This window comes from Geotrypetes seraphini, chromosome 2 (genome assembly GCF_902459505.1).
Source record: "Geotrypetes seraphini chromosome 2, aGeoSer1.1, whole genome shotgun sequence".
Lineage (NCBI taxonomy): Eukaryota > Metazoa > Chordata > Amphibia > Gymnophiona > Dermophiidae > Geotrypetes > Geotrypetes seraphini.
The window spans coordinates 402781234-402807417 of NC_047085.1; the positions used below are offsets into that span (position 1 = coordinate 402781234).

Sequence of the window (26184 nt, forward strand, 5' to 3'; positions counted from 1 at the left end):
GAAAATCTCTTCCAGAGCCCTTGGATGATGATTTGGTGAAGAACAGATGTGTGGACACCATGGAGCCCAAGAGGAGACATACTGAGTTCCTGAAGGTGTCTTCTGGGCTTCATGCTCAGGGCTTTGCCACCAGATTTTGTGAGACTTATGTAGAAAACTTCCTGCAGAAGAAAAATCCAAAAGAAATCCATGAATGTATGATGCACTGATTGATAAATGCCCATCATACTCCACAGCAAAAAGTGGTGTGCAAATTTTCAGTGTGGAGATTGAGACTGAAGATGCAGCAAGGTCTGGGAGGATTCAAACGGTATCAATTCCTGAAATTGTTGACCATGTTTATGTTCTGATTTTGGCAAATCAACGAATATTGGCTTAAACAATTGATGAGACACTACAGATATCCAGGGAACGTGTTGAATAATCCACGAGCAGCTGGGTATGTAGAAGCTGTCAGCCAAGTGGGTGCCCAAATATTTGAATACCGATGAGAAACATCATCGATTGGACACGTCAAGTTGATTTTGTAGCATTTTCAGTGAGCTGGTGCCAACGTTTTTGAATGGCTAGTTACTGTTGATGAAAAATGGCTACACCACTATGATCCTGACACAAAACAACAGCTCAAGCAATGGCAGCACTCAGGTTCTCCAAGGCCAAGGAAATACAAGACCCAAAAATACAGCAGGAAAGGTCATGGCCAGTGTTTTGGGATCAGGAAGATGTTCTACTAACTATCTTCCAAGGGGATAAACTGTAATTTGCTGTGCTAATTAAAGGAGGCACTGAAAGAAAAAAAGAGAGGGAAGCTGCAGAAAGTTGTTTTCATTTTGCAAGATATTGTACCTGCTCAAAAAACTGGCAAAACGATGGATGATTTGACGCAGTTGGGATTTCAATGCATAGACCATCCACCCTACTGACCAGATCTTGCTCCATCTGACTATTTCTGTTTCCAAACCTTAAAAAGAGTTTGAAATGGTGACAATTTTCGAGTGATTCAGAAGAGATTGCAGCAACAGAGCAGTATTTCAGTAACCAGATATCAGAGTATTTTTTGGAAGGGTTACAGAAACTTCAGACATGATATGCCAAGTGTGTTGAACTTAAGGGTGAATATGTGAATTAACTTGTAAATGTCATGGTCTCACGTCATTCCCTTCTTGGTTGGACTGAGAACTTTACAGCACCCTCTCGTAACTCGCTTCCAGAAGGAAAAACTGAAGAGAAGCAGTACAGCCCACTGAGGAAAAAGGTGGAGCAAAAGAAATTGTAGATGATGCCTTCTGCGTAGCTTACAGTTAGGGGAAATTAACCAAGTTTCCATATTTATTTCATATTTGATATATCGTCTATCAGTGGTTACCTAGACTGTTTACAATGCTATATTAAAGAAAAAAAAAGAGAGGGAAATTCTATAGTTAAAATATCAAGGACAGACAGACGTATGGTAACAAAGGGGTCCGTGGGTAAGGAAGAGTACCAGAAATTAAATTAAAATTATTTTTTTCTGTTATTAGAATCCTGCTAGACTTCACAGTTTCCCACGAATTTCAACTATCCAACTTCTGAACAAAGACTTTCTACAGTTTAAAGCAATTGAGACTGATCAAGTTTTACTTTTATAGTAACCACTTTTCAATTCTGGTCAAAATGCTAATCCTAACACACCTTGACTACTGCAATTCTCTCTACATGGGCATAATCTCATGCATAAACTCCAATTGACTCAGAACACTGCAATCAGGCTGATATTCGGCTTAAGAAAACACAACTCCACCTCTGCATACTTCACTGGATGCCAGTAAATGACCAAACCTTGTTTAAACTTTCCTGTGTTGTACACCATGCACTAAACACCAACTCACCAGAGAAGATAACCCACCTGTTCTTCAATTCCTTCTTCATCTCAACCAGGATAAACAACACTCCCAAGCTGATCATCCCCTCATCCAAGGGAGTGAAATACAAGCAAATATTCACACCCTTTTCACATACGCCACTACAACAATCTAGAACATCCTTCCAGCATCTGTAAGAACAGAACTGAACTACCTCACCTTCAGGAAAAGACTGAAAACATACTTGTTTAACAAATTCTTTTCAGTTCAGTGACTCTGTCCTCTCTCCAAAATAATGCTCTACCATGTGATGTAACTACGTCCCTCTCTTACAACAAAGTAACCTTCCTCTACAATGTGATGTAACTATCTCCCCATGATACTGCATGGGCCTCTTATCATGTAAATCTCTTTGAATCTGTACTGGATAAGTGAATCAACTATATCACATTACTGTGACTTTCTGCATATTTCTGATTCCAATAGCAGATTTCATTGTCCCCCCCCCCTTTTCATATTTTCATTCTATTTTTATTATAAGCCTTTGTAAAACACTAAGGTCAAGTCTGTAGTTACATTTAGACAGAATGTACTTGAACATACAACAAGGAAGACTGCACTAATTATTTAGGACATATTAATCTACTTAATGGTAGCTCAGATAATTCTGTTTTGAGATTAAGTAAAGAAATTAGTTTTTTAAATATTTTTCACTAATTGTTGAACAACAATTTAAAGAAATTAACAATTGAAATAAGAAACAATCAATAAATTATAAAATAATTCCACATATATGACTAATTCAGAGTCCACAAAATAAGGAGAGAGAGACCATCACCTCCAAGGGAAGTTGGTTCTGAGGAATAACTCATAACTAATCACATTACAGAGTGTAGTTGGATTTAACAAACTGCCTGGCTGAGGGACTCCATGGGAGAATCTGGAGCTCTAGAAGCTGTCTTGCCCTCTAAGAAGAAATTTAATTGATCAGGATCATAAAATATATATCTAACATTCTGATAGGTAACACAGCATTTACAGGGAAAATGTAACTGAAAAGTTGCTCCCAAGGAAGAAATTAGTTATTATGTATTTGTTTGGTCACTTACTTTGCATCACAACCCATAGGAGTGAAGTCTAGTTTGTGTTTAGTTCTGAAAATAAAGTTTTTCGTTCGAATCTCTAAGATAGATGGAGACTGCAGAGGAGAAGCCAATGCAAATAGTGCCAGCTGAGGAGGAATCACTGATCCATCATTTCCTTTCTTATTTTGTCCATGAAGAAACTTCAACCGTCCTTGAAAATTCATAGCCTTGAGAGGAAGAATAAAAGTTTTGACACTTGCAATTCTCTATTATAAATAAATCCTCTAAAGCCTGTTATCACAGCATTTTCATTATGGAAACATCACCAGTTATGAGTGCTTTGATTAGCTAATATGACAAAAAAAAAATCATTGACGTCGACTCATTTTTGTTCATGTCTCTAAATCCTGGTACTACTGGATCTTTCATGAGTTTTAGACAATAAAAGCAATGCTATTTCCATTATGTTTGGATTCCTCTTCCAATCTATCCATTATACTTGTTGGGGTAAATATTTAGCTGTTGGTAGTAAGTGTTTTGCTGACTGCTGCCAGAATTATTCCTGTATATTCAATGCCATATCATCTCTGTGCTTCAGCATTGAATATCTGGTTTATGCGGCACTGGCTATCACATAGCTGTTAAGTTGATTTTCCGAATTTAACTGGTCATACGTTGCTGCATAAAGACAGGACTGTGTTTTATGTGGTCACCCTGAATGGTTAAGTGCTGAATATTGGCACTCAACTACCAAGTCCTGACCCTGTCCCCAGAGTGCCCCCCAAATAGCCAGTTTTCAATTAGGCACTAACCACTAATTTTCAGTGGCAATAACTGGTTAAGAGCTGTTGAAAATTATGGATAGCCTTGAACAGCGATTTAACTGGTCAGTGGCCATTTTTAACTGGTTAAATCATTCTGAATAATAACCAAGTTATTTACTGAGAAAACCAGTCTGCAGGAGAGGTCCACAAAATATTCAAAAAGATGGAGAATAGGATTAAAGTACGAAACTAGTTAATCTTCAGTTTTTAAAAAACCCTAAATCTATTTATTAACTAATTTCCACAATATATAATCCTTTTTCCCATAGTTTTAAATGTGAACTTTTTACCAGAAGTAAAAATTTAACTGTAACAGATTAGAGAATTAAAAATGATAGTAGCAGAGCAGAGCTCAAACGAAAAACTACGTTCTTACCTTGATAATCTTGTTTCTGTTAAATATACACAGGATCCATACTTTAGCTGTTGATTCCCACTAACCACAAATCTGCAGAAGGGCATCACTTTAAGATCATGAACTCCTCCCCTTCCGCAGTGGAGAACCTGAAACTCCTCCGCCTTCAACTCCGTTCTTCAGAACATAAATGGAGGAAATCACATTCCTCTTCTTCCCTCTACCAATATAAACAATTAGCTACCCTTTACAAACATGCAATACAAACTGCAAAAAAAAGAGTACTACACTTCTCCCTCCGGATTCACGGGGGATAGGGGCAGAGCCGGACCACGAATGGTGAAATACCGCAAATATCTTCTGGTCCGGCTCTGACCCACCCCCGCCTCCCTCTCGCCTTCCCCCTGGCATCCCGGCCTTACCTGGTGGTCTAGCAGGCTTTCGGTGCAGGAGCATTCTTCCTACGCTCCTGCCCCGTGCAGATCATCAATAGGAAATGGCTGCTGTGAGTTCCCATAGTCTCTCGAGACTACGACGGGAGCTCACGGCAGCCATTTCCTATTGGCGATCTACACGGGGCAGGAGCATAGGAAGATCGCTCCTGCCCTGAAAGCCTGCTAGACCACCAGGTGAGCCCGGGATGCCGGGGGGAAGGCTAAAATATGGGATTTTTTCTTATTTTTCCCCCTCCCCCAAAAATCGCGAATATGTGAAATCGCGATTGTCGAAACCGCGAATGGGGAGGGGGAAGTGTACTCAAACTGTATCACAACAGCTTGTAATACCTCAGCCCTTTATGCCATAGTTCGATCTCTTTCCTTTTATCCAAAAACAAAAAAAACTCTAACCTCACCTGACCAACCATCAGCTACTGATTTGTCCAATTACTTCGACCAAAAAATAAAAGATATCCGATCAAATTTTAGCAACAGTTCCACCTAAAACCCTGCAGATCCCTCAAACCAGGACTATCACTTCCCTGTTAGTACACTCTCAAAATTCAAACTTCCTTCTTTAGCTGAATTACTGAAAACTACCCAATCTATGAACACCTCTAACAACCCATTAGAGAACATTCCTTCTACAATACTAAAAAAATTATTTTCATCATTTGGTCCATATCTGCTAGAAAATATTATTCAAAGTCTTTCAAGCAACGTTGTTCCACAATTTTAGAAATCAGCCCTAGTTTTCCCCAAGTTAAAAACCAAACCCTGGACGCAAGTCAAAGTCTCAACTAGTGCTGCCCGATTCACGATTCGAATTGATTCACCTAGTCACTTCAGGTGAATCGATTAGAATCGATTCAAAACAAACAAACAAACAAACAAACAAAAAAAATTGGTCTCCCGATTCGCTGACCGACCCTCCCCCCTCCCCCCTAAAGCAGGAGCGGCAGCGCTGCCTCTTGCTGGCTGGCCACTTCCACTCCTGCTTTACAGGGCGAGGGGGGAGGGTCAGTCGGAAAGTGCTGGTGTCCGGCTTCCCCCCTTGCCTCCCACTGGTACGATGACTGCAGACGGCAGTGGTGGTTCTACTAACTGCCTCGATAGACAATGCTCCTGCTGTTGGTGCTTGCCTGCACCGTGATAGACCGCAACATGAGCTAGGATTTAAAAGAGAGAGGAAAAGTATTTTTTGTTTGTTTACACCACAGCGTCAGTGTGGTTAGGAGAAGGCAAAGGGGGTGAAGAGACTATAAAAGGGTGAAGAAGTTATAAAATAAACCCACCAGGATGTTTTAAAAAAAAAACACCCAATTGGGCAAGAAAATCGAATAGAATTGAAAAATCAATGGGCTGAATCGAATCAAATTTTTTTTTCCTGAATCGGGCAGCACTAGTGTCAACTACAAACCCATTGCTAACCTACCATTTATCGCCAAACTAACAGAAAAAATTGTCTTTCGCCAGATCTCAGAATTCTATGAACAAATGAATACTCTTCACCTGAACCAAACTGGATTTCGCCCAAACAATTCAACGGAACTGTCTCTGCTCGGTCTTACCACTTCCTATTTTCATGACCATAGAAAATCTGTTCTCTTGATTTCCCTCGATCTATCGGCTGCTTTTGACACGATAGACCACAATTTACTTTTAAATCGTCTCGAAAACAGCGGAATAACCGATTCAGCTCTCCTCTGGAACTTCCAAGTTCACTTTAAAGCAGGGATCTCAAAGTCCCTCCTTGAGGGCTGCAATCCAGTCAGGTTTTCAGGATTTCACCAATGAATATGCATTGTAAGCAGTGCATGCACATAGATCTCATGCATATTCATTGGGGAAATCCTGAAAACCTGACTGGATTGCGGCCCTCAAGGAGGGACTTTGAGACCCCTGCTCTAAAGGAACTACTTCCTCCCCTATCTCCTAAACCTATGACGTTCCACAAGGTTGGGATGCACCAGGGAGGGGCCTAAGGCCCTGATAGCCCTCCGTGGGAGTGACTTAAGAGATCTGACCAATCGGAGTCTTAGGCCACTCCCACTGCATTCCAGAATGCACTGGGAGGGAGGCCTAAGATTCCAGTTGGCCCAGGTACCTAAGGCTGACTTCTTAGCTGGGGGGTTTCCTGCTGCGGTCACTGAACTGATCACAGCAGGGAGATTTCCTTGCCGCGATCAGCTCAGCTGCAAAGCGATTCTCTAACTGGCGCCTGTGACATGTCCAGATCATGCATTTTCCTTGATAGCACAGAGGACAGCAGGCATATATTCTTACATTTGCTTGACATAATCCATGGAACCTGGCACAGAAAGTCAAAAGTGTACTGACACTTTAAATGTTTATGACTGCCCATACCGCACTTATGTTTGTGCCTTCCTGCCTGATGTTAGCTTGCGGGACCTGCAGTACAGTATGACAGCAAAGAAGCCAACTATTAGAGGTGTGAGGGTTGTGAGAATATATGCTTGCTAAACTTGAACATCTGCTACAGCTGAGTAACTGTTTTCCCTGAGAACAAGCATAATATCTGGGATTCCCAAGCTGCCAGGATCATGCCTCTAATAGTGCTATTGGTAACTACCAGGAGTCTGGTAAAACCAATAGAGTTGGAGGGAAGGTGGAGTTTAAGAGGAGAATAAATTTTGCAGACCTGCTTGTCCAAATTGACTGTCCTGTCTGGAATGACTCTCTAAACAGTAATGGGAAGTAAAGGTATAGATTGATGACCAAATGGCTGCTTTACAGATGGGACATTCCACAACGAGTGGACCAATTTTGAAAATCATCCACATTCAACCTCCTCCAAATTGAATAAAATTTTGTGTGGACATTAATATGCATGCTCCAGATTGTCATTATAGTCACTTCTTATCTTTCTTCTTATCATTATTCATCATTACCTCTTCCTTTTAGGACCCCTGAGGAAGGCGTGTTCACCGAAACACGGACCGTGTAGGGTCCGGTTGGATTTTTATCACAGTATTTTTTATCACTGTACTTTTTTAATTGAATTTTCATGGTTTTATGTGTCAGTGTTTAATAAATTATCTCCAGAACATCTGTATCCACAGTTTTTGTTTTCAAACTAAATCATGTACAATTTTTCAGCTGTATTTCCATTGGTTCGCGATTTAAAGGAAGCTGAATGGAGGCCACCTTCAGAGTGCCATAATCTGTATAACTCAAAACAGCAACTTTGCCCAGGTTTTGTAGACTGAAATTTTTTAGATAGTACAACCCCCCTGGTACCAAGTTCCTATGCAAAGTTTGGAACCTAACATGAGTTTGCCTCCTTTTTTTATAGAATAAAGCAAAAAGCGTATATGCACTCTTTTTTTTTTTTTTTTTTAAATCGCTGTTTTATAAATACATTTTAAAGCCGTTTTTTAGCATCATTAATTATGTTTCCGGAGGGGGAAAAAAAGTGTTTTTAAGCCTTTGAAGCAGCTTTCAGTTAGCATATACTGTGGGACCCTGTTTTATGCAAAAATCTCCGTTTTCCAGGTAAATTTTTTTTTTATGCAAACAAAATCGGGAGTTGCTTTTAGTTTTACTTTCACACCCAATGCTTTGTATACATAGAAAACATTTTTATGAGCAAAATTTCAATTTTAGAGTGATGATGTGCAAATTTTTAAACTAAGATTTGTTTTATGTTTGAAATCAAATTTTAGAAGACTTTGCAACCTTTTACAATATGCTGCAACTTTCTGCTTTTAGATTTTGAAACTCTGAAAATTGGTTTAATTTTGATAAGCTGATGGTTTTTCTTGCAGTGTTTGGAAAGATTATGGTTTTTAATTATGTTTTTTTCTTTTTTAAAATTATGATGTTTTATTGTACTTTTTGTGTTTGTTTTTATAGGTGGATGTATATGTGTTATGTACTTTAAACTCAAGATATATTTAGTGATTAATACCCCTGACATACATGCTAAGGCACTGAAACATGTTGGGCAAGTTCTACCTAGGACCACTTTGCAATTAAAGACAATTTTGAACCTATACACTTTCTGCTTTTTGCTTTATTACTTTTTTTTTTTCTTTGCAGTTTGTCTTACCTCTAATTTTTGTTGCTCCTTTTCTTTTAATTTCATTTTTATTAGAAATTTCAAACTTTTTCACAAGAATTACACTTTATCAGGGAATATGGAAGGAAAAATATAAAAGAAAACATATAAAGGAAAGGGGAAAAATTTCTCAATATCTTCATTAGACCATCGTCAAAGGGGGAAGGACCAAGAAAAGGTGAAGAGAACCATTAATTACAAGAAATGTCCCACTATATCCTAAATAGCCATTCAAGTAAAGCTAATTTATCCGAGAAACTACTCTTCATGTCCAGAAAGGCTCATATTTATTCAGGAGATAAAAAAAAGATTTAACACAAAGATATTTAACCAAACATTTGCAAAGATAAGCCAATAAAAATGAAGATCCAGGAATCACAGTTTCAGATCTCATAGCCAAGAACAACTTCCTGTGTTGTGTCTTGACACATCTGGAAACATCCAAATCTTTTTCCCATAAAATTACACTTGGGAATACTGCATTAACTTCTTGTTCAAAAACAAAAGAAACAAGTAATATAGCTCTTTCAGACAGAGAAGAGTCAAGTAATTCTGTAATATTCAAATCCTCTTCAGCATTCAAAATCACATCTGTCTATGAGTCACGCCCATGCCTTTCTTTGTTGGAATATAATAAATTTGATTCATGGATGGAATATTTTCAGGGGTACATCACTGAATATCTATATTTCTTGAAAATTTCCATGGGAGTTATCACCAAAGACTTTGGTAGGTTCAGAAGATGCAAACTTAGGGCTCCTATTACTAAGCTGTGCTAGCAGTTTTAGCGCATGCTACATTAGCTACATTTAGCGTGTCGCACACACTAGACGCTAACACCAGCATTGAGCTGTTGTTAGTTTTTGGCGCATAGCGCAGGGTTAGTGCAAGTGGCAATTCAGCATGCGCTAAAAACGCTAGTGCACCTTAGTAAAAGAAGCCCTTAGTCTACAATTATAACTCTCTATCCACTCAATCTTTCTATTTAACAATATTTTATCTTTAGTAATGTCAGATATTAGGTCTTGAAGAGTTTTAATATTGTCTTTAATAGAGTTCAATTCAGAAGCAAATTCATCCTTGCCTATATTTTTTCCCCAGACTATCTATAATACTCACAAAAACAGCCACTTCCTGGGAAGACTTAGAGACCATAAAATTCAGCTTTGAGAGAGCCTCCCTTATGTTCTCTAAGATCACCACTGCAGGTTTCACCAACTGAGAAAAATTATCAGAGATTACTCTAGGATCTTCCGGAATTCTGCAATCTTCACAGCAACAGCCCCTCAAAATGGGGTTTCCCCTATGAGTTCTCTCTCATGAGTTTCTCCTAGCTGAGTCATAGGGGAAGATGGGTGCAGTGGTGGTATAGCAGCCGGAGGAGAGAGTGATGTCCAAATCCAAATCTTCGGGATCTCTTCCACCCGAAGACACAGCAGAAAACTCTTGTTATTTCACTGGGACCTGTGGCAGCGGTGAATTTCAAAATGCTGTGAAGGTGAGGAAGTTTTTACTGCTGAGGGAACAGTTTGGACTTCTTTTTATGTTTCTTATGTGCCACCCTTATTGCTCTTTTTTATGGGCCAGCAAACTATGTGAAAAAAATTATAGCAAAAAATGTAAGGCCTACTTTGACTCCTCATTGCTCCTGACCTATTCTTTGATTCAGGCCATAACTGAACCAGTAGTCATAGTTCATGACGTATGTCTAGAATTTGTTCTAAGAGACCTTGCAGCCAATTGGAAAGAAAGATATGACAAAGATGTGATGTCAGTTTTTATGCACATTCTTACCATTTTTTGGGTGCAAATTTCTCTACAGATGTCTGTTACGCTAGGGTTCCTTTTTCCCAGTGTTTATTATATATCATCTCGTCTATAATTCGCTGTCCGGGGCCTCATCTTTAAGTTTCAATTCTCCTTTCCTTAACTATTCATATGTCCAATCCTTTCAACGGTGGGCAGTATTTTGCCAATAGGCTGCTTCATGTTTTTAAAAGACTGAATCTGTAAAAGAAACACTGTCTTTGTAACTTACTGAATCCTCTTGACACTAGCGCACTTGTTGCTGGCATATATTCATGCTCCTGGCTTTGCAGAGTACGGCTGCCTGCTCCAGACACCTTCTTTTATATGCTTTGATGACCTTACTTCTTCCAGTTGTTTTTGAAACAAGAACAACTTTATTAGATTGCTATTTTGGAGACACATAACAAGTTTGGTGACCTCACTTCCTGTTATGATGCATTTCTTTTCCAGATTTGGTCTCTTAAAATCCTAAAGCAGCCTGTTGGCAAAATGCTGGCCACCATCGGAAAGATCGTATCTTGCTGTTTACTGTAGTTGGGAAGATAGGTTTGTCTTAATATTGAAAATTAGTCAAACTGATATGAACATTTATGCATTGTTAAGTTTGTGAAACTGATCTGAACATTTGAAAGCACATTGTGTTAAGTTTGAGATATATGCTGAAGTTTTTTTTTTGGCTATGATATTAATTTATCTTTTCAAGTCAGAGGGCAACTTCCCCTGATAGAGTTCTGAGGCTTTTGTTTTCCAGTTTAAACAAGAGCAGAGTGTCTGTATAATAATTACTGTTGCATTTGCTCTCAACCTAATGAATATGGTAGTGGATAATTGATTAAGGCAATTAGGAATTATTGGGTTTTTGAAACCCACTATCTACCCATCTCCATTTAGAATACTGACAATTTAACCCTACTCTGTTTCTATCTTTAACCAGTTCTTAATCCACAAGACATTACCTCCTAATCCATGACTTTCTAATTTCTTCAGGAGTCATTCAAGAGGTACTTTGTCAAATGCCTTTGGAAAATCCAGATATAAAATAAGGATTGGCACACCTTTATCCACATGTTTATTTACCCCTTCAAAGAAATGTATTAGATTAGTGAGGCTCTTTTCCCTTAACTAAATCCATGTTGACTTCGTCTCATTAATACATGCTTATGTATTTATGAAGGGGTCTTCAAAAAGTTTCCACACTTACCCCCTTTTTTTACAAAACCGTGAAAATGGTGGTTTTGTAAAAAAGAAAAAGAAAAAGAAAAGGGGGGGTTATTTAAACACTATTTATTAAATATCTCAAAAGCAAATTACATCACTATCTGCACGGTGAACTGGTTTTGCCTGTCTAGTCACGAGACATTGTAAGACACGTCCTCTTACCACTTCTCCTACCCCAACCATTTCCCGCAAAAAAATTAAAGTGTGGAAACTTTTTGAAAAACCCTCATATTAGTCAACCTAATTCCATGACATCATAGCATGGAACTGCACCACAAAATCCCAAGGATTTAAAAAGGGAGGCATGGCACTAAACAGAAGTGACTGAGGAAATATGAAATCTTATTACCAAATCAATTTTACATTCAAAATTAGAAATTATTTAAGCTAGATAAATTATTGCACCACCATGCTCTATATATTGTGATGGGTTTTTGTTTTCATGGCATGTAGCGCCAATCACAAAGAATCATTGGTTAGGTAGGTAATCCTTTTAGCAATGGTTAGCTAAGTGCCAATATAATTGATCACGTGGGTCACTTGATATAATCAGGCTATGGGTTTATCAGTCAAATGTTAACCTGCGTAAACTACTTGTACCACTCACCAAGAATCCAGAGGAATTATCCAGGAGGCATCTCAACCGGCAAATAAAATTCCTTTCCATGAAGGAAGAGTTTTCTGGAGGAAGCTGGTTGGGGTTGTAATAAGGTATAGCCTTGGAAACATCATCATCTATGGAGAATATGTGTAATAAATACATTAAGATATTTTAAAACCCTGAAAAGTCTTATTACTGTCATTTAGAGGATGATTTTATAAATCATTTTCACAAGTAAAATGGTGTTTTACCCACATAAATTTGATTTTATAAAATTAGGTCACACATGAAAGTAAGTACGAGGCAAGTTAGAGTGTACCTGTATAACATGCATTTTCGAGACAGAGTTCTGGCAGAATATTGGCAGAGTTACAATTTATAAAATAATAAAACTATACATATATAGGATGAACGAACACTTACACCTGACACTGAGGAGGTGTATTATTGCAGGATCTGTGTTTAGATTTTATAAAGACAGGTGGAGGGGTATAATAATTAAAAAAAAAAGTCTTAAGTCTGTTTTGGGCCTAAAGTGCTAGTTGTCCAAAGTCAGCAGCATCCAAAGTCCATTCTTGAAAAATATATCCTAAATAATTTTTTTTTGAGAATCGTCTACTTCTACGTCCAGCCATTTGATCATCCAGACCGCTAAGTTGTCTATCTTTATACCACATTCTCATCCAAAAAATTGTCCAAGACCAAAATGTCTGGAAAAACACCTTTTGGACATGGGAAGGGTCAGCAAAGTGATGGACTGGCCACCCAGACATGGCAACAGAGTAGTGAGGTACCTTACAGGGCACTGCTGTGAACTTCACAAAAAGAGTGCCACATAAACATCTCACCACAACTCCCTTGCAGGTCATGGTGAGCCCCCCAAAACACCCCCAAACCTACTATACCCACCTGTCTACCACCCCAATAACCCTTATGGCTGCAGGTACCACCTATATGGCAGTATAGTGGGGTTGGTGGGCTCATATTTTCCACCATGAATGCAGTAGTTAAGAGTGGCTTATGGGCCTAGGTCCTCCTCTCTATGGTTCACTAGTCTACCCCCCAGACTACTTAAGCCACCTCTGTGCAGCTCTACTATGCCAGGTGCTGATGTTCTGGAGGCAGGTATGAATTTTTTATTCAAAATTTTATCACTGGGGGAGTGTGTGCGTGTCTGTACTTTGTGTCTGCAGTGGTTACTTTGGATACCTTCTGGGCACTTAAACCTGTTTTTAGATCACCTAAGTCACAACATATAAATTCCATCTAGGTAGTCTCATTAAACTTTTGATTATCACTGCAGGATGATTAAATCTAGGTTGGTCCACATCCCACCTACCTCCCACTCTAACCACTCCTTGAAAAACGCCCCTTTTCACTCTGGGTGTACAGTGGCAGTGAAAAGGCCTAAGCTGCTTTTAGATACGTCTAAAACCCGTTTCGATTAGCAATACTTGGACGACCTGTCTTTTTGAGCATCCCAAGTGCCGATTTAGGCAGGTTTTCAGATGTATTTCTGTTTTGATTATGAACCTCATAGGCATCTATGTGTCTTTACAAAACAGGCCCTGTTAACCTAGGACCCTATTATAAAAGTACTCTCTTAAAGAGTTAAAAGGTCTTCTGTGTAAATATGGGTACAGGCAGTCCCCAGGTTAAGAACATCTGACTTACATTGGACTTGTACTTACGAACTAGGGCACTGCCTCTCACTTCCTGTGCCAATGTGCCCCTCTTCCTCCCTTGGTGCTCCCTCCCTCTATTCTGTGTCCCAGTGCGACCCTGCTTCTCCCTTCCTGTGCCAACGTGCTCCTCTTCCTCCCTTCCTGTTTCTGAAAATATGCTTCCTCTTTTTCCCTTCCTGTTTCTGAAATCAATGCGACCCTTCTCCTCTCTTTCGTTTCCCAATGCACCCCTCATCATCCTTCCCTCCCCTCTGTTTTGCATCCTAAATTTGTGCCTCCCTCCCACAGGTGTTTACCTCCTCTGGCCAGCTCCCTCCTCCCAACTGCAATTCTCTTCACAAAAACGCACGCAGCGGCTCCTGCATGTGGCCTGCAAATGATCCAGAAGCCTTCCCTCTGATGCCAGTATCGATGGCTGCTTTTGGAAGTCAAAACCCTGTTTCTGAAATGTGGGGTAAATGCTGGAGCCCAAGTAAGGCACGCTGACCCACTATTCTTTAAAACCACATCAAAAACTTTTAGGATTGCTCCTGATCAGTCCATATCCTTTCCATGGCCATGTCTCCTTTTTAAGAAAGTGCTATGAGAGTTGGGCACCCATCATTATGGAACAGTGCACAGATAGATGCAAGCACAAATTTTAATTGATGCAAATTAACTTAATTAGTCATTAGCATTGACTGGTTTGTAATCTAATGAACTTGCCATGCATTTTGGGAGTGTGCACAACTTCAGGCAACCAAATGTAGGCACCATATATAGAATCTAAGGAAAATGATACTAGATTTTACACTGGAGTCTTCGTTATTTATATCTCAAGCTTTTTACTTACAATGCTCTCAAGCATATTTATTGAGAACTGTCCCTCCAGTTCTCTGTTATGTCATGCTGTGTCATTAATCTCAGCTTTATTTCACCATCTCTTGGTGTACAGCTTTCATCTATAGGGATCCCACATTTTGGAATGGTCTATTTTTAGATGTTAAATAGGAAGTCTCCTATCAGAAGTTACAGCAGAAGTTACAACAGAACAGACATGGCTTTTTATTCAAGGTTTTACTTGGCTTAATAGGATTTTGGTATTTTTGGTTTTATCTGTTTTATTGCATTGTGATGCTTGTCAGGAACATAAAGACATAAGTTCCCCTCGTGTTTGAGCTTAAGTTGGCGTTAAATATTTCAAAATCAATGTAAATTGGCGTTAAACCTCATCCTGGGGTTATTCGGGTGCTGATTCAGAAAATTGCATTAGATAGACTGCATCAGCTCTAGGTTCTTAGATATGGTTGAATTTATTAATTTTTTTTACCGCTGTTTAAAAGATCTTTTCTGCCGAATTGGGATGTCATAACAAACTTTTTTTTGAATGGGAAATTTAGGTATTTAAATTACCCATATTTTCTTATTGTATAATGACCTTTGTTTCACAACTATTCATCTACTTCCTTTCCTATAATGCACACTGGCATAAAAATGTAAAGCTCAACCGCAAGGTAATGGCGGAATAGAAATCATTAATGTAATGTAATGTAATAGTACATAATTATGTGCAAAAAATTTAGATGGTAAACATGGTTTCTTTAGACTACATAAATTTGTATTTCAAAAGTTTCTCAACCTGATCTGTTTAAAACTGTTGAACAGAGATTTAAATTCTAACGGGTTTTTCAACTTTATCGTCTGTTACGTGATTTGTGTTTTTATGTACAAGTTAACAGATATTGTGAGAGTGTTTACATATTTCCACCTGTAGTTTTACATCCAAAACATTGGATTGTAAAAAGTAAGTAACTGAACTCAATTTCGAACAACTTCCAGGACCCAACAATCTATGCCAATCTGAGTCCAGATTGACCAATAGGCCGAAAGCCTGCCACCTATGTTGAGGGTGGAGGTGGGAGGTTTGACCCCTGTCCTGGCATCATTGTTCTTTCTTGGATGTCTCTCCGCTAAACCTCTGCCGTGACCCCTGAAAGGACCTAAGGATTTCTGAAGAGCTTGGCCACGCAGACCCCGAACCATCCGGGGTCCTGTCTGGCAAAGCCTTAGAGCGACGGCCCATAAAACTAACCATCAGATTGTCTAGACCCTTGCCAAATAGTATCTGCTCCTGAAAGGGAAGCCTTCTCAGTGTGGCTTCAGAAGCTGAATCTCCTGCTTACTGTCTGATCCAGAGCATCCTCTGGGCGGAGATAGCAAAGGCTGACACTTTGCTCATGACTCTGATGATATCATATAGAGCATCCACTATATAATTCACCCCAGATAGGTGTATCTGGGGGTTTTGTCTTCCTCCAAGGCCAGGACTGGACCAGTCAGTTGTGGCAAGCATGTACCACAAAGGAAGCTAATGTTGCTGTCTTAATCCCTAGGGCCAAAGCTTCAAATGGTCTCTTGACAACTACTACTTTTTGATCCTGAATATCTTTTAAGATCACAGCTCCTTCACTAGGCAAAGAGATTTGTTTTGGACCTGTGCCAGCAACAAATCCACCTTCAGCTGAACAGCAGCTGCTGGAAATCCAGAGCCAAAGGTTAAAGCCTGGACAAAGACTTAGCCACTCACAGAGACCCCCATCTGGCAACTCCAAGTGGTTATGGGCATTTCATTTTGTTTAACATCTGGGATTACGTGAACCTTGAGAGCATTAAAATTTGAGACGTGCTGTTTAGATCCAGGTGCTAAAAGAGTCTTCTAGAGAAGACAAAACAAAGTCATGTGATCCTTCCAAATAACTCACTTTATCTACTTGTCAAACAAATGCACATTTAGGTTCATCATGCCTGACTTGCCAAATCAGAGACATTTTAATTCAGACAGTTCAAAGCAAATTAGTTTAAAATGGTATCAAAATGTTGTACTGCAAAAGCTAAAGAAGCAACACTATATGCAAACTTGGAATGACTAAAGCTATGTTTTCTGCACAGACTTGATACATCAATAGGGAGGAGACTAATGCAACACTATAAAATTTTGAGAAAATTATGTTAATAGTCACCATTTCAAACCACTGGACATTCTGACCACCTTCTATACTTGAGCCTCTAACCTGGTTAGAACCTGCTCCAACATCTCTCATAGACACTGATGATACATTAAGTGTTGATTTTGTAGAATGGTCTCTGCAACGTATTATGTGCCTGACAGCCCAGTAAGCAGAAGTTTGAACTCCCCAAGTTATCCCAATTTCACTGTTAAATTGTAACATTGGTAAAAAAAAAAAAAAAAATTTCTCACCTTGAGATATTTGTTCAGGATCTGTGTTTTGTGAAGGGTTTAATGCCCAATGAAGTTGACGCTGAAATTCTGCTCTGTCTTCTGTATGAATCAGTTCATATACACTCTGGTGAATGACATCAGACTACCAATAAAAAATATGAAAGGGAGAAAAAGAGTTACTTACCGTAACAGCTGTTATCCAGGGACAGCAGGCAGATATTCTCTACATGTGGGTGATGTCATATACGGAGCCCCCTAGCGGACGTTCTCACAAGCAGACTTGCTTGAAGACCTTCAAGCTTGCGAGTGTACCGTGCATGCGCGCGAGCCCCTCCCGCCCGACCTAGGGCATGCGTCTCCTCAGCGTGTCCTCAGTTCAGATAGCAAGCAAAGAAGCTAACCACAGGGAGGTGGGTGGGTTGCGAGAAAATCTTCCTGCTATCCCTGGATAACACCTGTTACGGTAAGTAACTGTGCTTTATCCCAGGACAAACAGGCAGCATATTCTCTAAATGTGGGAGACCTCCAAGCTAACCAGAATGTGGATGGTGGGAGAGTTGGCAAATTAGGAGAACAGATTTTGTAAAACTGACTGGTCAAAATGGCCATCACGCCTGGAGAAAGCATCCAGACAGTAGTGCGAGGTGAACGTATGAACCGAGGACCAAGTGGCAGCCTTACAGATTTCCTCAAGCGGAGTCGAGTGGAGGAAAGCAACAGACGCCGCCATCGCCCTGACCTTATGGCAGGTGACTCGACCTGGCAGAGAAGGACCAGCCTGCGCGTAACAGAAAGAGATACAAGCGGCCAACCAGTTAGAAATGGTCTGCTTAGAAACAGATCGCCCCAAGTGATTCAGATCGAAAGAGAGGAACAGCTGGGGGGCAGTACGATGAGGAGCAGTGTGCTTCAAGTAGAAGACCAGCGCATGCTTACAGTCAAGAGAATGCAACGCCACTTCACCAGGATGAGAATGGGGCTTTGGAAAAAAATACAGGAAGAACAATGGATTGGTTGATGTGAAAATCCGAAACAACCTTAGGTAAGAATTTAGGATGGGTACGGAGAACCATCTTGTCATGATGGAAGACAGTGAAAGGCGGGTCCGCCATCAAAGCCTGAAGCTCACTGACCCGATGGGCAGAAGTGAGGGCAACAAGGAACACAACCTTCCAACTAAGAAACTTCAAGTGAGCTCGCGCCAGAGGCTCAAACGGAGGCTTCATCAAGTGAGCGAGGACCACGTTGAGATCCCAAACCACCAGAGGCTTAAGGGGTGGATGAACGTGCAAAAGGCCCTTCATGAAACGGGAAACCACAGGATGAACAGAGAGAGGTTTCCCATCAATCGGCGGATGAAAACCAGCAATGGCACTAAGGTGGACTCGAATCGAAGAGGACTGGAGTTCAGCGCCAGAAAAGTGTAAGAGATAATCTAGTACAGACGACAAGGAGGCAGACTGCAGATCAAGATGCAGCTGAGCACACCAAGTAGAAAAATGGGTCCACTTCTGAAGGTAACACTGGTGAGTGGACTCCTTCCGAGAGGCTTCCAGGACATCCAGCACAGACTGGGAGAACTGGAACGATGGTATCAAGTCTCTAGGAACCAAGCTGCAGGTTGGGATGAAGCAGAGATTCCCGACTCTGCTTAAGCAGAGAAGGAAGAACAGGCAGAAGAGGAGGCTCCCTGGAACTGAGCTGTAGTAGAAGGAAGAACCAAGGCTGTCGGGGCCACCGAGGAGCTATCAGAATCATGGTGGCGTGCATGGACTTGAGTCTGACGAGAGTCTTCAGAATCAGAGGGAATGAAGGAAACGCATGTAGAAACAGTGCCGTCCAATCCAGGAGGAAGGCATCCGCTTCAAGCCTGTGGGGGTCGTAGACCCTGGAGCAGAAGCGGAGCAGCTTGTGAATGAGGGGGGACGCAAATAGATCGACATCCGGAGTCCCCCAACGAGCAAACACCTGACGCAGGGTCGAGGAGTGGAAAGACCATTCGTGAGGCTGTAGCAGACGACTCAACCTGTCCGCCAGACAATTCTGCTGGCCCTGAATGTAGACTACTCGAAGAAAAATGTTGCGGCGGACGGCCCAATCCCAGAGCCACATCGCCTCCCGACACATGGACCAAGACCCCGTGCCCCTTGTTTGTTGATATAATATATGGCGACCTGGTTGTCCGTGCGAACCAGCACCACATGGTCGCGAAGCAGGTAACAAAAAGCTTTCAGAGCGAGGAAAACCGCCTGAAGCTCCAGCAGATTGACGTGACAAAGGCAGTTGGCACTGGACTAGAGACTCTGACTGCGAAGACCGTCCAGATGAGCTCCCCAAGCAAAGGCTGAGTCCGTCGTGAGGACCTTCTGTGGGGAAGGAGCATGAAACAGAAAACCTCTGGAAAGATTGGAAAAGAGCATCCACCAGCGGAGAGACTACTTCAATAAAGGAATCACGATGTGAGTCGAGACAGGATCCCGATCCTGGTTCCATTGAGAGGCCAGCGTCCACTGAGGAATGCAGAGGTGAAGTCTGGCAAAAGGAGTCACGTAAACAGTGGAAGCCATGTGGCCGAGCAGGACCATCATGAGTCGAGCCGGGACCGAGGATAGGAGGGCTACCCGCTGACACAAGCGGACAATGGTCTCCTGACGAGGCTGAGGCAAGAAAGAGCAGAGACGAACTGTGTCGAGGACCGCTCCGATGAACTCGAGAGACTGGGATGGACAGAGGTGAGATTTGGGAAAGTTCACCTTGAATCCGAGACTCTGAAGGAGGCAAATGGTCTGATTCATCGCCCGCAGAACCTCCAGGCGAGAGGGCACTTTGATCAACCAATCGTCGAGGTAGGAAAACATTTGCAGTCCCCGGAGACGCAGGGCCACCGCTACTACCACCAAGCATTTCGTGAAAATCCTCGGAGAGGCCGCTAGGCCGAAAGGAAGAACACGATACTGGAGGTGGAGATCCCCCACCCAAAATCTCAGATACTGGCGCAAGGCTGGATGGATCGTAATGTGCGTGTATGCCTCCTTGAGCACAGCCAATCCCCTTCCTCCATCAAGGGATACAAATGATGGAGATGACACCTGATGGGAAGGGGGGAAAGGCTCCAGAAGGAAGGGAGCCGGCAGGCTCGGACAGGAATTGTCAAAAAGACGGCCCAAGCTTCACCGGAGCTGGCGGCTGGGCCTTAGCTTGACATTGTTGTGGAGGCAGAGGCCAAGAGAACGCAGGAGTAGATTTCTGCGGATACCTCCGAAGAGGAATTTTGTAACGCTGGGTCGGGGGAGTCTTCGGCTTAAGTCTCACCAGAGAGGCGAAGAACCGTTCATGTTCCAAGAGGCACTTGGTGGCTGCCTCAATGGAATCGTTCCAAGAGGTGCTTGGTGGCTGCCTCAATGGAATTGTCAGAGTTCATGACCCACGAAAGGGAGATTGGCAAGACGATCCTGGAGGTTCGAACCATATTGACGATCCTGAGCCAGGCGAGGCAACGCATGGCGATCGCAAAGGCCATGAACCTCGAGGACAACTCGAAAGCATCGTAGGCCGCCTGAAACATATAGAGGTGGAGCTGGGAGAGAGTCTCCTCAAGAAGACAAAACTCCTGACGCCGAGAAAAACCGACACGTCCGCTTGAAAGGAGTGGAGGGCTTCCACACAGAACCTAAGATAGGACGTGAAGATAAAACTATAGTTTAGGACACGGTTCGCCATCATCGAATTTTGATAAAGGTGGCGACCAAACTTGTCCATCGTACGGCTCTCCTGTCTGGGAGGGACAGCAGCATACACCTTCGAGGGGTTGGTCTTTTTCAAGGAGGACTCAACCACCAAGGATTGGTGAGAAAGCTGAGAACTTTCAAACCCCCTGACCGGGATCGACCGGTAACGGGATTCCAATTTGGAGGGAATGGCCATAACCGCATAAGGTGTCTCCAGGTTCTGGAGAAATGTCTGTCGAAGAACCTGATGGAGAGGCAAACGCAGCGCCTCACGAGGTGGATGAGAAACAGCCATCTCCACCAGGTATTCCTGGGTATAACGGGACTCAGACTGGAGGTCCAGATTCAGAGCCTTACCCATGTCAGAAATGAAACGAGCAAAGGAGGAGGTTCTCGAAGAGGAAGACATGTCCTCCGGAGGGGATCCTGATCGCGATCTGGGGGCAGCAGAAAACGAGGGAGAAATTTCCCTCAAGTAGTATGCCGGAGCTTTGGAATCATGCGAATGGGAGATCGAAGAGGCTCGACTAGACCGCCTCAGAGGCGTCGAGGAATGGCCCTGGGAAAAGTGTATTGGGAAAGACCCCGGAGTCCGAGGCACTAGCGTGCGCAGCCTCGGCGAACACGGAGTAAACGAAAACTCCCCTAGAGGCCTCGAAGAGGACACTTGGGAGGCACCCACCAGCTTCTTCGGGGAAAGTGAATCAGCTTCCATCTCCAAGTCAATAACAGTAGTCAAGGTCCTTGTTGTCAGAGACCGGCCCCGAAGGGGCGGAGAAGACCGCAATATTTTTAGAAGGGGCGAGCCTCGACAAGGTAGAGGACGAAAGATGAGCCCCCTTCCAAGACCCTCAGAAAGTCAAAGGCCCCGAATCAGGGGACAAAGAATCGCTCGAGGCGACTCTGCGAATCTTGCGGTAACGGCCCCTAGACCCGAGAGAAGTACGCTCAGGCTGGTCAGACCGGGACTGGGTTGAGACCGAGGTCAGCAGCGTCGAGGTCGGGAGAAGTTGGCTCACAACCGAGGAAAGCTGCATAATAAGGATAGCCTTAAGCATATCCTTGAACATAGGCACTGAGACCAAGGGAGGTTGGGTCAGAGGTGCAGCAGTGCGCTCCTTCGGGGGTGACCTTGAGGAAGAGTATTCCTTACATGAGGAGGCATGCTTTGTATGAGATCTTGACGAGGCCGACGAGGTGGCACCCATGTGAGACTCCGAGGTAGGCTTCTTTGCCGGCACAGCTGAGGAGGGAAGAGGAGACTTACCCAAGGCCGGTGTAGCAGGAGGGGCCGAGGCTGAAGTCTTCGAGGCCGAGGACTTCGAGGCTGAGGCACCCAACGACGGTGCCGAGGCCGAGCTCGAGGCCTGTCCCGCTGGATCCATCGGGCCAAAGAGTTGTAGAATCTTGGCCACCCTCCGATGAAGAGCCTGCGGTTGCAAAGTTGCACAACACGGGCACGATTCAGCGAGGTGCTCTGCGCCCAGGCACTCCACATACCAACGATGGGGGTCGGTGATGGAGATCACCCGGTTGCACCTAGTGCAGTTCTTAAACCCGTAACGAGGCTGGGACATAAGAAAAAGACGACCGTGGCCCCGTGAGGCCCGGCTGCCAAAGCAAGACCGGTCAACCTGGTCAAAAAGAAACGGAAAATAAAATAAAGACACGAGCACAGCGACTCACCCGAAATATAACAAATAAGTCGCGGTGCAAAGAGGGACAATGAGATCGCGCAAAGCAAGGGAGCAGTGCTTCTGGCTCCACGGAAAACACAGAACTGAGGACATGCTGAGGAGACGCATGCCCTAGGTCGGGCGGGAGGGGCTTGCGCACATGCGCGGTACACTTGCAAGGTTGAAGATCTTCAAGCAAGTCTGCTTGTGAGAACGTCCGCTAGGGGGCTCTGTAGATGACGTCACCCACATGTAGAGAATATGCTGCCTGCTTATCCTGGGATAATTATGAAATATGCTTGAAACAGATAAATTCAGCTTGACAACAAACACTTATCCAACATCTAGAGTTAGAAAATGTTTATGATTGTAGATTAACACTCTATTATCCAGAAGTACTACAAAAAATACAGCCTGTGTACATAAGAACATAAGCCGTGCCTCTGCTGGGTCAGACCTGAGGTCCATCAAACCCAGCAGTCCGCTCAGGCGGCGGCCCATCAGGTCCAGGACCTGTATACTAGCCTTCTATCTATACCCTTCTATCCCCTTTTCCTTCAGAAAATTGTCTAATCCCTTCTTGAACTCCAATACCGTACCCTGTCTTATTACTCCCTCTGGAAGCGCGTTCCAGGTGTCCACCATGTTGGGTGAAGAACTTCCTAGCATTGGTTCTGAATCTATCCCCTTTTAATTTTTCGGAATGCTCTCTCATTCTTGTAGTTGTCGAAAGATTGAAGAATCTGTCCCTCTCCATTTTCTCTATGCCCTACATGATTTTTATATAAATATGATGTGCTCAGACCCATAACCACAATGTCATCAGACTAGCAAAGGTTATCATGGGACTATCATTGCCACATCAAGGTCCCATTGCCACCTATTAAACTTGCAATTAATTAAGAAAATAATTTCCACTTTTCAAATATGTCCGACAGCTCTAACAATCTTCAGGTGACCTTTGCTGTGTTTTATGTTGACAATTTTAGCACAAACTACTACCACTACTACTATTAATTATTTCTACAGCACTACCATACTTACGCAGTGCTGTACAGAGTCACGAAGGAAACAGTCCCTTCTTGAAAGAGCTTACAATCTAAATAGTCTAGACCGACAAACAGGATGCCATGTTGGGGGATACAATTAGGGGGGGGCGTTAATCTGATTGCTAGGCAGGTGAGCATTGGGGGACAGGCTATATAAAAAAGGTGGGTTTTCAGTCTACTTTTAAACAAGGTAAAGGAAGAGGCATGTAATGGACAAACTCGGGTAGTTTATTCCAGGCATATGAGGCAGCTTGATGAAAGGAATGAAGTCTGGAACTGGCAGTGGAGGAGAAGGGTACAAATTGTCACAAGCCCAATCCCAGTTCCGGACTTGTGCCAGTGAAGAGCCCCAGAAATCGCCCAGTGAAAATAGTCAGAGCTGATCAGTATGTCCCTGCAGGGCAGGAACAGGACCAGGAAGCGCAGGCTGTGTTCAGGCAGGGCTTAGTAGCCCTGGGAAAAACCGTTTGGCCCCTTTAAAACCTCCAACTTTGAAAGTGCTGGCCAAACAGGTTAGAAGGCAGCCTCAGCTGGAAAAAGCCCTTCCCCCGCATAGGGCTAGGCGTGGCACAGCAGCTCTTGAGCACTTGGAGAGCTGGCTGTCTAGGATAAGGTGACCATACGTCCCTGTTTTGAACGGGACTGTCCCGTTTTGGGATCTCATAAGCATAACATAAGAACATAAGCAATGCCTCTGCTGGGTCAGACCTGAGGTCCATCTTGCCCAGCAGTCCGCTCTCGCGGCGGCCCAACAAGTCCTGGACCTGTGTAGTAATCCTCTATCTATACCCCTCTATCCCCTTCTCCAGCAAGAAATTGTCCAATCCTTTCTTAAACCCCCGTTACCGTACTCTGCCCTATTACGTCCTCTGGAAGCGCAATCCAGGTGTCCACCACATGTTGGGTAAAGAAGAACTTCCTAGCATTCGTTTTGAATCTGTCCCCTTTCAACTTTTCCGAATGCCCTCTTGTTCTTTTATTTTTTGACAATGACCAAATAAGAGACTAAACTGGAAAGAAACACTCATTGATGGGATGATAACTACCATTTGAATCATGTTTAGTAGTCTTTACAGATTACAACTGAGTTGCCAGGTTCAGCATTTTAAAACACAATGATGAATATTCTAGCAAAAATGACTGAAGTAAAAAACAAACAAACACTGAAATGACTATTATAAAAGCAATGTACATAACTTGTTTTATTAACTGGTAGCAATTTATAAAAATAAAATATCCTACTTTGCTTGGTTTGAGATAACATTCTCAGTATCTGCTTTTACTCAGAGAATAAGTACTCAAATCTAAAATTTTTGGTTATAATTTTGCTGACAAACTACCAACTCAAAAAGAAAATGCAAGTATTTAAAACTTAGAAATGAAGGGTTAAGAAAAGAATTTAATGCAGGTAAGGCCATTTTAGGGCTTACAGTTCACACAGGTCTGGTTTTCTGAATGATCAGAAGGAATATGCATATGATACATGGAAGTTCTGCATTTTAGAGTTAACCAGCCTTACTTAAAAAGAAAGAAATTATACCTACTTGTTGAAACCCTAAGTAGTCCTGGATGGTAGATGAAACGTAAAACACAAGACCTTCAGTGGTAACCACCAGTACAAAGCCATTCAGAGCCTGGAATAAAATAGAGAGCTTACTTAACAACAAACAATATAATAAACCATAATTACCAAACATGATATGCTAAATATCACTAGATTATGAGGTGATAAAATAATATAAACTACGTTATGTATAATATACAAAAACTGAATACAGCGGAATCCCGATTAACCGGTATTCAAGCAACCAGCATGCTCACCCAACCAGTAAAAAAAAAAAAAAATGTCCCCCGAAGCAGCAATGGCAATGGTCCTGAGCCGCAAGCCCCCTCCTCATTCTAGCCCTCCCTCCAGCCCCGAAGCAGCGGAAGTGGTCCTGAGCTGCAAACCCCCTCCCTCCAGGCCTGAAACAGTGGCAGCTGTCCTAAGCCACAAAACTCCTTCTCCCTCACCAAAGCAGCAGCGGCAGGCAGTCAGCAGAGGCAGTGCTGAAAACAGACTGCTTGCAGCCAGCCCCTGCAGGGCCTTTTCTCTGACATATTAGTTCTGACACAATAGAGGAAAGGCCCTATCGGGGCTGGCCGTGAGCAGTCTATTTTCAGCGCTGCCTCTGCTGATTGGCTGCCACCACTGCTTTAGTAAGTGAGAGGATCCAGGAGGCCAATTCCGTGCAGAGGGAGGGCAGACCAGGGTGGGGGGAGAGGAGGAGGGGAACAGAGGTATGTGTGGGGAGAGGGTCCAGCAGGATGCATGAGAGGGGAGAGACAGTGACTCAGAAAGAAGGGAAGAACAGATGCTGGACTTACAAGTGGGGGTGGGGGAATGATAAGTTTTGTCTCCCTTCTCGTATTACTCTATTTGTACAGTAACTCTCAAGCAAGCAGAATCTACAGTTACCTGGCATCCACCAATCCCCAATGGGTGCTGGAAAACAGAGTTTACTGTGTAAAGCGATTATGTTCTTACCTTGCTAATATTTTTTCCAGTAGACAGTGTCATTCTAGACAAGCAGGT

General features: G+C 42.7%; 1 protein-coding gene across 7 annotated transcripts in view; it reads right to left on the reverse strand.

Moving 5' to 3' along the window:
- The window catches only part of AHR (aryl hydrocarbon receptor), a 145966-nt gene that overhangs the window by 42532 nt on the left and 77250 nt on the right, over positions 1-26184 (reverse strand). For 6 of the 7 annotated variants that reach the window (XM_033930957.1, XM_033930952.1, XM_033930951.1 and 3 more), the window contains 4 exons: positions 25154-25243; positions 17174-17298; positions 12258-12387; positions 2951-3153 (listed from right to left, as the gene is read on the reverse strand). In XM_033930957.1, the coding sequence (XP_033786848.1) occupies positions 2951-3153; positions 12258-12387; positions 17174-17298; positions 25154-25243 (548 nt within the window). The remainder of the gene's footprint in view (positions 1-2950; positions 3154-12257; positions 12388-17173; positions 17299-25153; positions 25244-26184) is intronic. The other variant, XM_033930954.1, reaches the window with a different exon arrangement.